This window comes from Alosa alosa, chromosome 16 (genome assembly GCF_017589495.1).
Source record: "Alosa alosa isolate M-15738 ecotype Scorff River chromosome 16, AALO_Geno_1.1, whole genome shotgun sequence".
NCBI lineage: Eukaryota > Metazoa > Chordata > Actinopteri > Clupeiformes > Clupeidae > Alosa > Alosa alosa.
The window spans coordinates 8,337,510-8,353,959 of NC_063204.1; the positions used below are offsets into that span (position 1 = coordinate 8,337,510).

A 16,450-nucleotide genomic window follows, 5' to 3' on the forward strand; every position below is an offset into this window, starting at 1 on the left:
CATATGTACATGTAAGTATTTAACTGGTACACTTAATAGGTTTATTCCATTGTATCAAAGAGTAACAAGGTTGTAGCAGCACAGCTGTTACATGTACACTGAAGACAATGAGGCCTTGACTGGAGCTAAGAATGCTTTGTATATCAAATCTATCATGACCAGATTTACCCCATCCAGCAGGTCTCAGGTCAGCTCTTTGCCTCTGATGAAAATGTAGGCAAATTGGCAAAGTTTTGTAAAAGCACTCAGTATTACAATGTAACAACTATATGTAGGTACCCACAAATACATAATGCAAGTACAATGATAGTATCTGACAGTACATGTTGTTACACAGGTTGCACCACTGTACCTAATTAGGTAGGTACACTGTAACAGTGACAAATTAAAATAAAGTGTTACCACAAAAACATATACTGTTTTTAAAATATGTGAGAGAGAGAGAGAGATGCAACTACATTGACCTGTGGCCAATCAGTAGGCCTTTTTTGTATAAAAACAAAGCATGAAATACTTTGTTTGCTGTTGTTGATCATCTCTGAGAGAGTGTGGCAAATTATTTTCTAGAGACAAGGATGCATTTAGAAATGAATATGGTTACATAAAAACAGGCATACTGAAATGATATACCGGTATATAAAAATACAAATAAAAACATGATTTTAACAAGACTTAATTGAGTCTGGATCTTGTGGCAGCTTGAGTAATTTATCTGATATGGACTCTGGTGTTGTTTAGTGTAACAGACTTGGAGCACATAACTGCTCTGCACTCAATGTGAGAACTTTATTTTGATACTTGTGTAATTATCACTTGTCATGAAGAGCTGGAAGCATGATGATGTGTATAATTTAGACTGAACTGACTTGTCTTAACCCCTCCCAGCCCCCTCATTTGACAAAAACCAAAACGGTTTCTAAAAAACAAAGTTTCACTAAATTCTATCGGAAACTGTCACTAGTGTCATTATCTTGACAATTACTGAATTGATGCAAACCTTTGTAATTATGTTCAAATAATACCCAAGTTTCTGCCAACTCAATGGAACACATTCATGCAATTTTAAGGCACTGCACACTTCAATGAATAAGCAGAGAAGACAAGGAACTGTAGCAAATATGACTGTCAGACATACTATTCACCAAAGTTTAAAATGTATTTGTAGCAGGTAGACCTTCTCTGCCTGCTATTTCCCCATAGCACCTGGAAGTGCTAATGAAGGGGGCGGGGCATAGGCATTTGAGCAATCTGGCGCCAGTGGAGTGCTACTTAAAAGGGGCAGTAGCCAGTAGCAATGTAGACTCCACTGGTGTAGCCCCTGCCTGCTACCGTCGGGTATGCTGTCTCCCCATAGACATTTGTGGTTTTATGTTATGTATATTGTGGTGTGTTCTTTGTTTAATCTTCTGTGTTCTGTTCTTTTAGGCAGCAGTCATGCTGATGGGGAACATGGGTCGTGCTGCTGTCTTGTCTTGTCTTGGTTTTGCTTTGGTTATTTTATGTTTGGTTTTTGTGTTGCCTGTCTTGTCCTTCTGTTTGTAACTTTCATCTTTATTTAGTAGGGAGGTGGCTCTGAGGGGGGTCTAGTTTAAGCACGTGTGATGTTTTTGGTGTATTCCTTGTAGCTTTACTGTGTACCTTTGCTGTGTAATAGGTGAACCTTTCTTTATGCTTGCATGGTATTGGTCTGAATTTCCATAGTTGCCACCCTCAGATCTCCACTTCCCTACCTTTGTCTCAATAAATATTGTTTTCCTGTAATTCATGTCCACTGTGTAGTTACGAACCTCAAAGCAGTACAATCTCTTAAAGATTCCCTGATGCACTAGGCCTCAGGGTGGCGTAGTCAGGCTACTGTGATTGGCCCTTTGGCCCTTCCTAGGTACCACCCTGTTACATATTCAAATTGAACGAACGGATATTTATGGATGTATGTGATGGCTGAACAGCTTTCTTGATTCACCAACACTTTCATCATTGGTCAATTGGTCAAAATTCACACAAAAAAACACTTTCATCAAAAACTGATTTATCAGATTATGACTATTGGCTCATTTGGTCAAAAACTGATTGGTCAGATTATGACTACTTGCTCATTGGTCAGATTATGAGAGCCTGAAAGGTGTGAGCCATGAACTCATTTAGAAAGTTTGCATGTCTATGCTTGTATATGGAGATGTACAACATGATATATATGGGTCACCAGAAATCTGTTGACGGCAAGAAACTAGCACAGTGTGCTAACTGTGAATGGCCTCGTTCTCACACCCTCCAAGGTTGCTACCCAAGTAAATAAAGAAGTAAATAAGTATTTTATTTATATAGCGCATTTTTCATGCACATAGTGCCACACAAAGCGCTCCACGGATATGTACGGATGTATGTGATGGTTGAACAGCTTTCTTGATTCATCAACACTTTCATGTGAAGAAGTGAACACACATTGCCTCTGCACTCAAGTAGCTTTCTGTCTCAGGAGTGCAGCTATGGCAGGAGACATTTCACATACAACACCTTGAATTTCCCCTGGGGATCAATAAAGTATCTATCTATCTATCTATCTATCTATCTATCTATCTATCTAACACAGAATAAGGCCAGACATGAACAAACAGAAGATTTGGCAGTTGTTTTATTAAGTAGAGCAAGGCACTGACAACACCGCAGTCATAGGATCAATATCCTGGGAGCATGCATGACACAAATACATTTTATTTCCTGTATTTTATCAACATTAAGGTTTCTTTTTTCACATTTTCTCTTATCAATTCAATTCAATTCAATTCAAGGAGGGAACATGGAATAAGACACAAAAAAAATAGGTGTCTATGTGTAGACATAGACATAGGTTTACACTATATCACAGTATAACAATAACAACACAGAAACATAATAATATATATATACATAGTACATATATATACATGCACATACACATACATATACACACACATATACATACAAATATATGTACATACATGTACAGATGAGCATACTTTTAGAACAGGACAATATGTATATTCTCTATAAGGATACAAGGATACAGTACAAGGAAGTTTATTGTCACATGCATATAGTTACTGGATGTAAGAAATGCAGTGAAATTATGTCTGGTGCCAGCCTAAGTATAAGAATATAAATACAAATAAATGAAACAAAATAAAATTAAGTTATGCTAGAGTCTCTCAGCTTATGACAGTGTGAAATGTATCTTGCTGCTAGATAGATAGATAGATAGATAGATAGATAGATAGATAGATAGATAGAAGATTGTGGTCACTTAGCCTGTGCTTGGTCAGGATTTGCCTCTGCAGAGTGCATGCTTTGTATCTCTGACAGAGGAGAGATACTCTGCCAATTTATATTCTCGATTTACGGTCAGATAGTAATTCATTCTGCTTTGACTGGTAGTTTGATTTCTCAAATGTTCCAAATAGTGTTCTTTTGCTTGTTTGATGACATTTTTGACACTAATTGCTGATTTGGAAGCAGTACTGGTCTGAGCATGTTGTATATTAGTGTTTGTTATGGAATTAGTGAGCTTCAGTACCAGTTGACATCTCTTTTCTATTTAAATAAACTGCATTTTCCAACAGAACATTACCAGTACTAGAATGACACAGTATAATATTCTCTTTGCTCAATTTAATATGATTTTTTTCTTGAAAATTCCCTTGGTGTATAAAGCAAAATTACAGGGGTAAGGCAGAACAAATCTGGGAAGTGGGGAGAACAGCCCACCCTCTGCCCTGAGATTATTGGGCCAGTGGACAGGTGAAATTGCTGAACCAAGCCTCATGCCCTGCTATGTAGCGTAACTGGACACGATGACCGTGATCCAAGTGTTTCTGTGCATGTTTTCATAAAATTGAGAAATAGACTAGAGAAAGAAAGCAGCTATTTCACCTTACCCACTCACCACGACACCTCACCCACTCACTTCCCCCCGCTTACCTGAGAAGAGAGACCTGCAACTCCGGTGCGTGTCCAAAAATATTAAAATATTGCTTTTATCATTTATCCAGCCTTTGATAAAAAAAAATACACGCAGGGCTGAAGCCTGCAAATCCCTTTGAAACAGGCTGGGTCGGGATCTAGCGGTGTGAAAATGTGACAGTCTTTAGCACATTAGCATTGTGATTGAAACCTGGGGAGAATAGGGTAACTGTGCCAGTGTTGGAGGGTAATAGGAGCCGCTCCCTAAGAAGATTTCAGCCCTGAAAGCGATACTAGGACTCCAGAAAAGAGGAGAGAAAAGACAGAAATGAAATCCCTAGAGCATAATGCTCAGATCTGCTTAACTTATGATCTTGGAGGTAATGCAATTTAAGTCTTGGTGGGGGTAAAGAAAGAGGAAAGAAGTCAGCTTAATCTCATCAGACTGTCCAGCAAAAAGTCAAGCAGAGCTCCAGTCTCTCTCTCGTGTTCTCTCTCTCTCTCTTTCTCCATATGTGTGTGTGTGTGTGTGTGTGTGTGTGTGTGTGTGTGTGTGTGTGTGTGTGTGTGTGTGTCACAGTGTATTTGCATGCCTCTGTGTGTTTAAGTGCTTAAGTGTGTCTGTTAGTCAGCTAGGCTACATCCAGCTCTGAACTTCCAACTTCAATGTCTCCCCATAGAACATAATAGGTAGAATATGATATTTTTAATCAGTTTGATTTAGAGTTTGATTCAGTTGAGCTGTCTGTAAATTGCATTCTGTGGCCTATTTAAAGGACAGATTTTTTGAATTTGCTGATAATGTATAGCCTACTGAATATTAGGTATTTGCATTGTTTAGATTTAGATTGTTTACATTTAACTGTTTCTTGGGAACATTCTATGATGACATCATGAGGGATTTTCCCATCACTTAGCAATTTAGAATATTTGCCTTAGAATGTTGGTCAAAGTAGAATTTTGGCAAAACATATCCACTTCTTTACTGAACAAGCTGAAGGCAAGTCACCTGTGATTAACCTCTGCGATTTCAAAGCGATTTTATACCTTTTCAATGGATTTCTACCCACGGACAATTCACCAGAGTGGATCCTGGATAAGGCCTACATATCTGCCTCTTCCTCAGAGAATCCTGCCCAGTGTCAACACTGGCGAAGCCCTCATATACTCTGCACAGCCCTCGACTGCCACATCTGTGCCAACCTACCAATATGTGCAGAATGCACAGTCTTCTGCAGGTAAAGATGTCCTCTTTGTGCCCAATGGAATATTCTCTAGCTTTTATCGCCACTAAGATTAGGTCTAATATGTCTTTTATTATTCCAGGTCGGCATTGGAGGGAGACTGGAAACTTCTGCGCTCATCCTCAGGATATGAGCAGTGTTCTGGTCAACCTGCCCATCCCAGTCCCTCAAATGGAACAGGAGACCTCCACATTCACGGGCAACTTCCCCCTCCAGCCCGCCAGTGTCAGGAGCAGCCAGGTGGCTCTTACTAGACCCCCTGCTGTGGCTCCAGTGAGGGTAGAGGAGAGCCTGACGTTTGTGGGCAACTTCACTCATGCTCCAGACGTGACCCAGGACCAGTTGATTGCATTGCTGGGTTCAGCCCGAGGGTCTGGGTGTGCAGCCAGCCATGGTGTGTCATCCACCCAGAGAATACTCAATCCCACTCTGCCTCGTAGCAGTTATAGCGGGAACGTGAAACATGCTCACCCATCCACATGTAAGAACATCATCAGATTAACTCTGTTTATTTTACTGTAAATGACTAACAATTAGAGTAACTAGTACTGTATAATATATTAACTAATATGTTTGTCTCTTTTCAGTCGGGAATGTGAAGATGCCAGCGCAAGAGCTGCAGTCTGCCACTACAGGTCATCATGACACAGCCGCTGGGGCCTGTGGTGACACTCATTCCGGGAGCTCTGCAGTCCACTACACCACCAGGGAGGCGTACGTGAAGATGCTGGAGTACCACCGGCACATGGCCTCCTACTACAAGCAGCTCAAGCTGAAGGCTGAGCACTCCTCACAGCTGGAGGGCTCCGTTTGCCCTCAGCTCCAGAGGAAGAGAGGAGGCGTGTCTGGTGGGAGCTGGGAGGAGCCTCCGCAGAAGAGATGTTGGGACGATGGAACAGGGGGCATCATTCTTCCTGACGATGCCATCGAGAAACTTGATGCCATTCCAGGCATCTGGGATCTGGCTATAGAAATGGGCTTCCTGACTGTCCTTGAGGAAGATAAATGAATATTTAGCCCAATAAAATTTATATAGTCGTCTATTTTTTATTATTTTTATACCTAATATAATAAATTATTTTCTAAATTAAAAAATACTTTCATTGTGCCTTTATTTTTTTATCCACTGGTTAAGCAGAAACAATAACACTATGAAGTAATTCCCTTAACATCACATCACACTAGCCTACTGATGGGTCCAACCAGATATTATAGTCAGAGAAAAATAGTGAATTCTTAGTGAATACTAAGGCGGTGAAGTGAAACCTAACAGCAGCAGCCACAGTCAAGTGCCCCGCCCCATGAAATGTCAAGGGTTAGTGTCCTGTTGGGGACAAAACTGTATTGTGCTGAGATGGAATAACCACAGTGCCACAGATATTGTTTATATTATACAAACACACACACACACATTCACATACACACACTCACCATGCCACATCTCTCTCCCTTAACCTCTCTCTCTCTCTCTCTCTCTCTCTCTCTCTCTCTCTCTCTCTCACACACACACACACACACACACACACACACACACACACACACACACACACACACACACACACACATCCCTTCATCACCCTGGCTCAGAGTTCTCTTCCTTAAAATATACCATCATCAGAAACTAAATAAGAGAGCTCATGCATCAGACACAAACTTCTCAGTACGTGATTCACACTAAATCTCCATCTCCAATATAACCAATTTATGAGATTCAAACATGCATTTGGCTTCTTGCAGCATCGTCCAGGGGTTATGCTGTTCCTCGCTCATTCTAGGTGATTCCATATAAATTCCACATAAATCCCAATAAATTGTAAAATATTTGGACAGGACAGGATGAGCTACGGATTGAAATTACACACCCTCTCTGTCAGAATATTTGACTCGGTAACACGGAGGAGAAAAGTGTGCCATCGCACAAATGAGTCTTCCCATCCGATATGCAATTAACCTATATTGTTGGGAACAGGATTTTTTTTTCTTCTCAGCCTTGCCTTTAAAGGATGGCTAAAATTAGGGCTGGGATGTATTGGAATCAATGGCAGGGCTTTCTGCAACACTGGCTCCATTATAAGAGCCTTTTTGGAGATCGATTACCTTGAGAGGGTCTCTCGGCTGTTGAGATTACAGTCCCACAATTCCCTCTTCACTTTCTCTTAATCTTTTTTTTTTCACATTCTTAAAACCTTTACATGAAAATAGAAATGCATTTCTCAAACTTTCCATTGAGGACTCCAATTTCCTCTACTGTATAACCTTTATTAGATCTCTATTATGTGCATCAATACATTTCTCGATGAAATGTATTGATGCACATAATATATACCTATATGTATGTTTGTATATGCATGTATATAATACATACTATATATATATATATATATATATATATAATACATAATATATAGAAAGAGGAAGAAGAGTGGAATGGCAGGAGGGGCTACAGAGATCCCAGGGCCTTTTGTACACTCCTCACTAAGAACATCTCCAATGTCCAAAATTGACGTGGAATTGGGTTAGCAAGGGTATGGTTTTCAGTCAACGTCCCTACAGATATAAGATCTGAGTGGCAAACCAGTTTAGTGTCTACAAAAGAAGAAGAGATAAAGGAAGAGAGAGAGAAAGAGAGAGAGAGAGAGAGAGAGAGAGAGAGAGAGAGAGATATGATGGATGTCTTACATCTTGAACGGCCAGCTGCAGGGCTCCTTGAAGCTCATTGTGTGAATGTCTGAGTAAGGCAGACATCTGGTTGTGTGGATCTGAGTGCTTAGTGTGCTGCCTGAGTATGAGGGATTAGTGTACTTCATGCGTATGTGATCCAATGACTTCCAAACAGCCATGCTCTCAGGGTCAACAGAGCTATGGCAGAGGGATGTGGCTTAGACCAGAATAAACTCACACTAATGCCACTAATATATCACACACACACACACACACAGACACAGGGGTGTAGTGGTAAAATAAGAGGTGGGTAAATTATGAATTCTGTGATCACGGTAAGGTGGACTCCGCATGCTGTATCAGATTTTTAAAAAGGCATTCATAACATGTTTGTGATGGTGGAGGTTATTGTCCAATGTTTATATCAATACCAGTATTAAATGATTCCTAGATGCTGACGAGTGTAAATATTGTGTATGTGGATAATACAGTGTGATTTTTAATGTTAAAAGTTGCAATTTGTGAGTAAACTCTTTTGAGAGGTGGATAAACTCTAATAAGAGGTGGATAAACTATTTTTGAAATTTCAGAGGTGGGTAAACTGCGTTTACGTGCATTTAGCATCCACTACATCCCTGCTCCACACTATTATAACAAGAGAAAGGGGACAGGGAGTGGCATTCTTTTATGGAAATTAACACAGAAATACTCTCCCTCTCTCTCACACACACACACATACACACACACAAAGAGATGCACATTTACACACACATCCAAGCACACATCCCAAGAGGGATGTGGACTGCTTCGCTCTGAATCCCGCTTGGTCTCCAAAAGGCCCAGGCTCAGGCCATTTGCCCAGTTAGCGTGCCCTATCACTGGGCACTGAATCCTCCCCTGCTCCTTACCCGTTCATGGCCTCCAGGCAGGCCCAGGTCCTCCTGCTTCATTAGCTCGTAGCGCTAGGGCTGCGCTATGCGCTAGCGCTTAGCACAGCGGCAGATTTAAGGGAGGTCCATCCTCTGTTGCTGCTGCCATAAAATATACATGCAACACAACACCGCTGGCTCCTGCACAATGAGCAGGCTGGCTAATGTGCTGTGATCTGATGCAATGGCACCCCCACACTGACAACACTTTGATGTTTTGGGGATTTCATCATGACAGTTACACTGAATTGGCCTTAATCTGAGTCTGACTGCATTTCATCAATGGGGAAATAGTTTGCACTGTCAGGCTTCACGCACACTGGCCCTATCACACACACACACACACACACACACACGAATCCATCTGATCTCTGTCACCTCATTCATCTGGTTATATTTGAGTGTGTGAGTGTGTCTAGAGGGGTGTGTATGTGTGTGTGTGTTTGGTCTGGGGCTGGGGGCATTTTATATTTCAGGCGATTTGAGGGATATGGTAAATTACTCCCATTCATAACATCCCCTCATAATAACCTTGCCCAGTGATGGTCCAGTAGATTTGGCTAGGGGAGAAAGGAGAAAAAAACCTTATTCATTTAAATGGTTCTATTATCCATGGACATTGTGTAACAGTACTGACATCCAGGTCCAGACTCCTTTTCAGATCTCATACACACACATATTGCAGAGGGAAGAGCCATACAAGTGAAGGTTGAGATATATGGAAGGCAGGGAAGACAGAAAGAAGTTACACAATAACTAGCCATACATACAGGAATAAATACATATGCATTGTGTGTGTGTGTGTGTGTGTTTGTGTGTGCATTGTCTGCGTTCATATCTGCCTTGCATAACCACCCTCTCTTCTGTCTCTGAACAGGAGGCTGTGTTTCAGGGATTGTGGGGTTCATCCATCTTTCTGGGGCCAGTACACCAGTCTCATAGCCTCGTGAGATCATCCTGATCTCGCGAGCTCCATTTTTCCACTCGCAGATCAGTCTGGCTTCTTGCGATGGAGAAAATGTGGAGCCGTTCGCCAATCGAACAGCCAATCAGCGTTGGTTTTGAGGCAGGTTTAGGTTAAGGGTAGCCTAGCTTGTGGTTTTTGTCGATGCTCTGTTAGTACGTCATACGCTTCGTTGATCTGATTGGTTGATTTGGCCTGTCTATCACCAACATAGGTGGTGATAGACAGATGGTTTATCCAATTAGCTAACCAGTATTTTCGCCCCTTCCCAAAGGTTCTCCAACAGCAAGTTCCCAAATGGATATGCTGAGCAAATGCGAAGCAATCCATCTGGCGGAGTCAGGGTACCAGTCTCAAGAGGCCTGCTCTAAAGCTCTCACACAGCATCCACTTGGCAACAAAAGGATCACGGCCACAGCTTTGGCTCCCCACACGGCCCTGATGGGATCAGAAGGACATTCACAGGGAGGAGAGGGGGAAAGTGTGTGTGGTTGAGATCTGAAGAGTAATGGAGTTTAGATGGATGCTGGGGGGTAGACAGAGGATGGTGTGTGTCTCTTTACTTTTTTGCTGACTGTTTCTCTAAATGCCACTATAGTCGATGTCTGATTGATCTTTCCTCAACTCAGTGAGCGTGGTGGGGGGGAAGGAGAACGATGACAAAGCTATCAACTCTGACAGTGAACATGTCCCACCTCATGCAAATCATCAAAGAAAAAAAAAAGAAGCAAACTTTATTGTCATTCAGACCATGCAACATGAATGCACACCAGAATGAATGAATTGAATGAATGAATTCCTACAAGCTCAAGCTCAGTGTCAAAGCACAAACATACTGTATAAGACAAGTGTACATAAGACAACAGTAGAAAGACACAATAGACAGATCCGACTGACAAAAATATGTAGGCCTATTAGACAAACTATGATAGGAAAATTGCACATTGTTTTCAATGGTTGCATTATTGTAAATGACGCTGTGACAGCACCAGGAGGCTCCTTCAATGGCAGGTAGCTTCACCTGCGATATGTCCAGCAGAGGTGCAGATCTTTCCTCCTGGTTCTGTCACATTTCATAACGTTGCTCAAAGGCACACAGTCACACAGTGTGAACTATCTGTGTTACGGTATGTTATTCCTTATTACATTGTGTTATTGTGTTATTACATCGTTTACTCATTTTTGGCATCATAGTTTGCTAGATTCACTGATGACTGACATTGCGCTATTCTCTTTTCTGATGTAAGTTGCCCACTAATTCCCCTTTGGGGTATATCTCATCTACATACATTCCCCATCTCCTCTCCCCTCTCATATTTATGATCGATGCCATGACACTTCATGCTGTTTTCACAGGTTTTATGACAGCTTGCTGAAATTGGTCCAATAACTGCTCCTGACTCACATGGCTGTGTATCAAGACCCACCCCACACTCTCAAGACCCACCACACACTCAAAGATACTTCTTTGAGTATGAAGACATTTTAGTTTGAATTGCAATGGAAATATTGATGGAAGTACTAGTAGGGACATATATTTTTAAAATGGCACAGCGCTATAGGGAGATCCTGAAACTACAATAAAGTGATAAAGGTGGCTGGAACAACTTCTTATCATGTGGTTTCAAAAACATTTGATGGCAGTGCAGTCATGAAACTGTCAGTCTTCACTGGGGAGAGAATTCTTGGTATTTCCAAACTCACCCATATGGTGATGAGATGAGAGTTTGCTCACCTTATGAGCTCTACTGCCTTCTATGAGACTGGCAGCTGCTGTGATGTCACCACTGGCTGTTTGCTGATGCCAATGGAGGCTGTTCTTGCCTTATATTTTTGCCTTATTATTTCTCCCATCTGTTTGATGATGTCATACAGTGAGACTGTTCAGAACATGATGCAAACCAGGCACAATATATATATATATATATATATATATATATATATATATATATATAATAGTGGTGTCAACAATAATCGATTCGGCGATGCATTGCAATCTTGGGGCATGCGATTCAGCATCGATCGACAACGCGTCTTATGTCGATTATGTCACTGTTTATTTTCTGGCCTTGAGTGGACAATAAAGTTGTGAAGTTTCAATTACTTCTGGGGGCATTTCCGGAGCAACGTTGTAAAGACATGTGCAGCCTGTAGCTACATGCTAAGCGGCAGCACTAGCTAGCATAACAACAACACTAAAAAATCAAGATGACGGAGGGAGATGACCGCGATAGACGGGTAATTAAAAAAGCACCCAAAGCTTGGAAAGTGGACATCTGGGCACATTTCGGATTCTACGAAGTAAATGGGAAACTAGACAAGACGTACGCGGTGTGTAAAACCTGCGGTGAACGGTTCGCGAGAAAAGTAAATAATATAATTTAATTTAATCATAAATTCTACTGAAGGTTCTGTGCCCATCTCCCTACCCATTCATCTCGGTGGAATACTTTACGAACCCTTCATTCAACACATGACAACCCATATATCAGAATAAACAGCTGACCTTACCGAACAGAAAGGTGTAAAGCAGTCCCCTGTACAGTTAGCCGTTCCAGAGTAATCCAGTTTTGAATTTGCAGCAATTTTCGACATGCATGGATGTCTCCAAATTTGAGCTTTAAGTTTTACAATGAATTTAAATTATTAAACTTATTAAAATGCCATATCCAATACCCTGTACCATTCAATTTTTATTTTATTTAATGATATTTATGTCAAAGATACAGGAGAGTGATAATACACACATAGCAGCCAATAAAATCTGTTGTTTAATATCTGACTGCTTGTATTGCCTTATGACCTCAAAATTTGCCTTATTGTGTGCAGTAGAATTTTGATGCATCACAATGCATCGTAGAATCGAATTGAATCGAATCGTAATCGTAATCAAATCAAATTGTGAGGGCAGTGCCAATGCACACCCCTAATATATAACATATACCATACTGTGGCATGATGTATGCTTATGATAATTGTAGATGTGTAGAACAGACAGCATCCAGTATACTCCTCATAAGTCGTATTGCATAATGAGTATGTTTCTGAGAAGCAACTGGCAACAAATATGTAAGTGAGGTTAGGCTGTGCACCAGTGGTTGTGTGTCATGCATGCTCCTGCATGACTATACTTGTTTTATGTTGTTTTTCATTGATCAGGGGCCGTATTCACAAAGCCTTTAATCTTACCACTAGGAGTACTTCTAAATCGCACTAAAATATTTTAGCTAGGAGTTTTCTCTTCACAAAGCCTTTCAGGCCTACTCCTTAGTAAGGAAAAATGACAACTTCTAAACTAAGAGTGAGTCTTCGTTGCTATGGATGACGTCATTACTCATGCACAAGCTTGACTGAAGTGACCACCTTGATTGTAACGCGGGAGTGATTCCAAACACCTCCCTTACGATGATGAGTGACAGGTGACAGGTCTGAGAATGCGTGCGCTACACAAGTAGTGCTAAGGACGGAAGATGATGAATAACTGAATAAAAAGGCTTAGCCTAAATGAATAAAGAGTAAGGCAAAACAAATAGCCTAGTAGCCTAATGAAACATAGGCCTACGGATTGATGCAGTATCTTTGCAACATTATTAAACTAATCTGTCACCATGGGCTCATGCCTATGTTTGCAAAGAGGAGACCATTTTAATTTGATTCACAATGAAACGTTACATTTAATTTACATGTTAACAATGAGTAGTTGAATAAGAAAGACATTTAAATGTAGCAGACATTATTATGGTGCATGTCTTGTCATCAGTGTAATCATTTCAATAACATGCTTGTCCTTCTATTGACATGGGCATCTCTGACAATGTGCTGTTCGTAGCATCTGCTAAAACCACAGAATCTTCTAGACATCTTCTCTGTAAAATGCTGTAAATGATGAGGACCAAAACAACTTCCTGGACGATTCTGGTTACTGAGCAGACTGAGCAAAACCCAGCCCCGCCTGCTACCACTGACTCCCCCGATGTCTGCGCCCACCGGATGATCTGCGACGGCTTATCTCCCCCGCGCTGAGTCCCACTCTGTGGGTGAATCCTCCACGACCCTCCGCCACGGGTGGACCTGCTGGAGCTGATATTCCTGCCTCTGAATGGGCGGTGAGTGGGTGAGTGTGAGGGAGTGAGCGTGGCGATGCCAACCCCAGTGGGTGAGAGATGACTGTAGGGCAGACCTGCTGTTACTAAGCTCAGTCGCAGACTAAATGAACCCTCCATGTCCACAGAGCAGACTGAGGCACAGTCTCTGCCAAAGAAAAATCTGTGGCAAAATACGAGCTCCTTGCAATAGAGAGAGAGAGAGAGAGAGAGAGAGAAATAAAACCATTCACAAGTTACAATTAGTTTGTTCAGGATGTTATGACAGTTCAATATGGTTAAAAAGTAGTAATACTTAATTGGTGTATAAATGGTTAATGATGTCAAATGCTTAATGCCTGAGCATTTTCATAATGGCTAATGCAGCTAAGAAATACATGGTAAAGGTTGGGAGAGGTTAAGCGTCTAATATTAACATGTGGTTTTGACAGAGGTAGCTCAAATATGGATGGCAGGTCCCAGCTCAGAGGTCTCCCGGGTTAAAAGACGATGGAGGGGCTTTTAGCCCTGTTGAAGATTTTCAGAATCTGACAGTCAAAATTGAGGAGTGTATAGTATTGGCCTGCTTGAGAATGAGTGGACAATTGAGAAATGATGTTATTGACACTTCTGGTAAATTGCTATTTGATATTGCTATTTGCAATTTTGTAGAATCTTTTTACTTTGTTTTTTCAAGATATTACAAGTTGGCACAAATAAAAGCTGAGGGGTGTAACTTGTAACATTCTAGAACTGATTCATTTGTTCATGGGGATTCTTTGTCTGCTTAGTTTGGGAGATCCTTATAATTTCCTTGCTTTGATTATGCTGTTTAGGTGTATTTTCCAGTATAAAAGGTCTCTTTCTATCAGTAGAATCCTAGCAGCAGTACTTTGTCCTTATAGCTGCCACTCAGAGACTGATCTCAGCTCATGCCATCTCAAGCCTGATTTATAATGGCTAACCTGTCACTCCACTGCTACCACCACTTCCCAACACGTTCAACTCCACACCCATGATTTTCTCCAGCTGATTTAAAACTGTTTCAACACCTGCTGTGGTTTGGACCCCACTGGGCAACTTAAAGTCACTCAGACACTCCTAGGACACACAAACAACACACACACACACACACACACACACACATACACTTTTGGGATCAGAGCAATTTGTTCACGAGAACAGGTGGCATGCTGCCTTAATTCCCAGTGCTCACAGCATTGTGGCTGGCAAGTTGTGCTTTATGTCCCGTGGTGCAATACAGGCTCTTATTGCCCTTTGCACTTCCACACCCACCCACACACACACACACACACACACACACACATTTGGACAGGTGTGTTATGCTTGGCCGATTAGGTAGGTTTTTTTTTTTTAATCTCTATGCTCTCGGGTCTGATAGAGAAACAGAGTTTAGAAACAGTGATGGATGCGCTAGACAGGGAGATTTATTTTTTCACTTGCTTATCATCAAAAAACTTCACACTTTATTGTTGTCTCCACAACTACAGTAGGGGAGAGTGGGGTAAGTTGAGCCATTTTTTTTACATGATTCATTATTCTGACTTGTGAAAGAGGTTTTGTTTTGTAATCTTCACACCAAACAAAATGTTAAAGTGTTCTACTACTTCTGTAATCAACAAATCTTAGATATCTTATACGGTTAAAGAGATATGCTCTCTACAAAAAAGTTGTTCTTGTGATTTAACTTATCCCATGTGTGGTGTAAGTTGAGCCAACGCAAAGATTTCATAACATTTTTATTTTCTTCAATCAATAATTAAATTTCTACAAACAGTAACAAACACCAACATTTTACTGTGAATTTGTCAAATAGATTCAACTGAAAATTTGCCAAGACATATTTAGGCCTATAACCAGGCTTGGACTGGTAATCTGTACAACCGCAGTGCGGTAAATGCAGTTGCATCCATTTGGATTGGGGGGTGACAGGTCAATCATTTTGGCCTCTTCATGACAGGTTCAGTGTGTGTTACGATCGCGCCCCCCTGCCCCACCCCTCAAGTGGATTTGTCCAAGCAGCCGCTTGGTTTGTGGGGAAATATAGCTAGCCTACGAGTCCATGCATGGTAGCCTAGGCTATATAAGTGCAGATATCTCAACCTGCAAAGTCATTTCAGGGAGGTATCACAAAGCCCCAAAAAAAAAAAAAAAAAAATATATATATATATATATATATATATATATATATATATATATATATATATATATAATAATAATAAATAAAATAAATAAATACTAAAAAGTCACACACCAAATAAGTAATTGTGAAAATAAAATATGTAGATTTTGCAGTTTGGTCTTTTCATGTAGCCTTGTCAACTAGCCATGGATGGATAGATCTAGTATAGGCCTGAATAATGCACATGAATTTACACTAGTTTTGCAATCATTTAACCCACCATGGGCAATGCTAACACTGTTACAAACAGTGCAGCATGCAAGACTAGGCCTATCATTATGTTTTACTCTTATAAACAAGGGTACACTTTAAAATGGGTCTTAACATTTTCCTTTTTTGGGGGGCATGCACTGACTCCTGTTCCTAGATACACTGAACTGATTTAGTTCGGGAGAAAAGAGATGAAAAGCCCGCCTACACTGAAAACTGAT

The 16,450-nt window shown here is 40.9% G+C and overlaps 1 protein-coding gene across 1 annotated transcript; it reads left to right on the forward strand.

The window, feature by feature from the left end:
- The first annotated feature begins 4,919 nt into the window (after positions 1 to 4,919).
- LOC125309785 lies at positions 4,920 to 6,232 on the forward strand. Its single transcript, XM_048266893.1, has 3 exons — positions 4,920 to 5,174; positions 5,263 to 5,661; positions 5,768 to 6,232. Exons 1-3 carry the CDS (start codon positions 4,991 to 4,993, stop codon positions 6,187 to 6,189), a joined length of 1,005 nt encoding a protein of 334 aa, XP_048122850.1. The 5' UTR covers positions 4,920 to 4,990; the 3' UTR covers positions 6,190 to 6,232.
- The last annotated feature ends 10,218 nt before the right edge of the window (positions 6,233 to 16,450 follow it).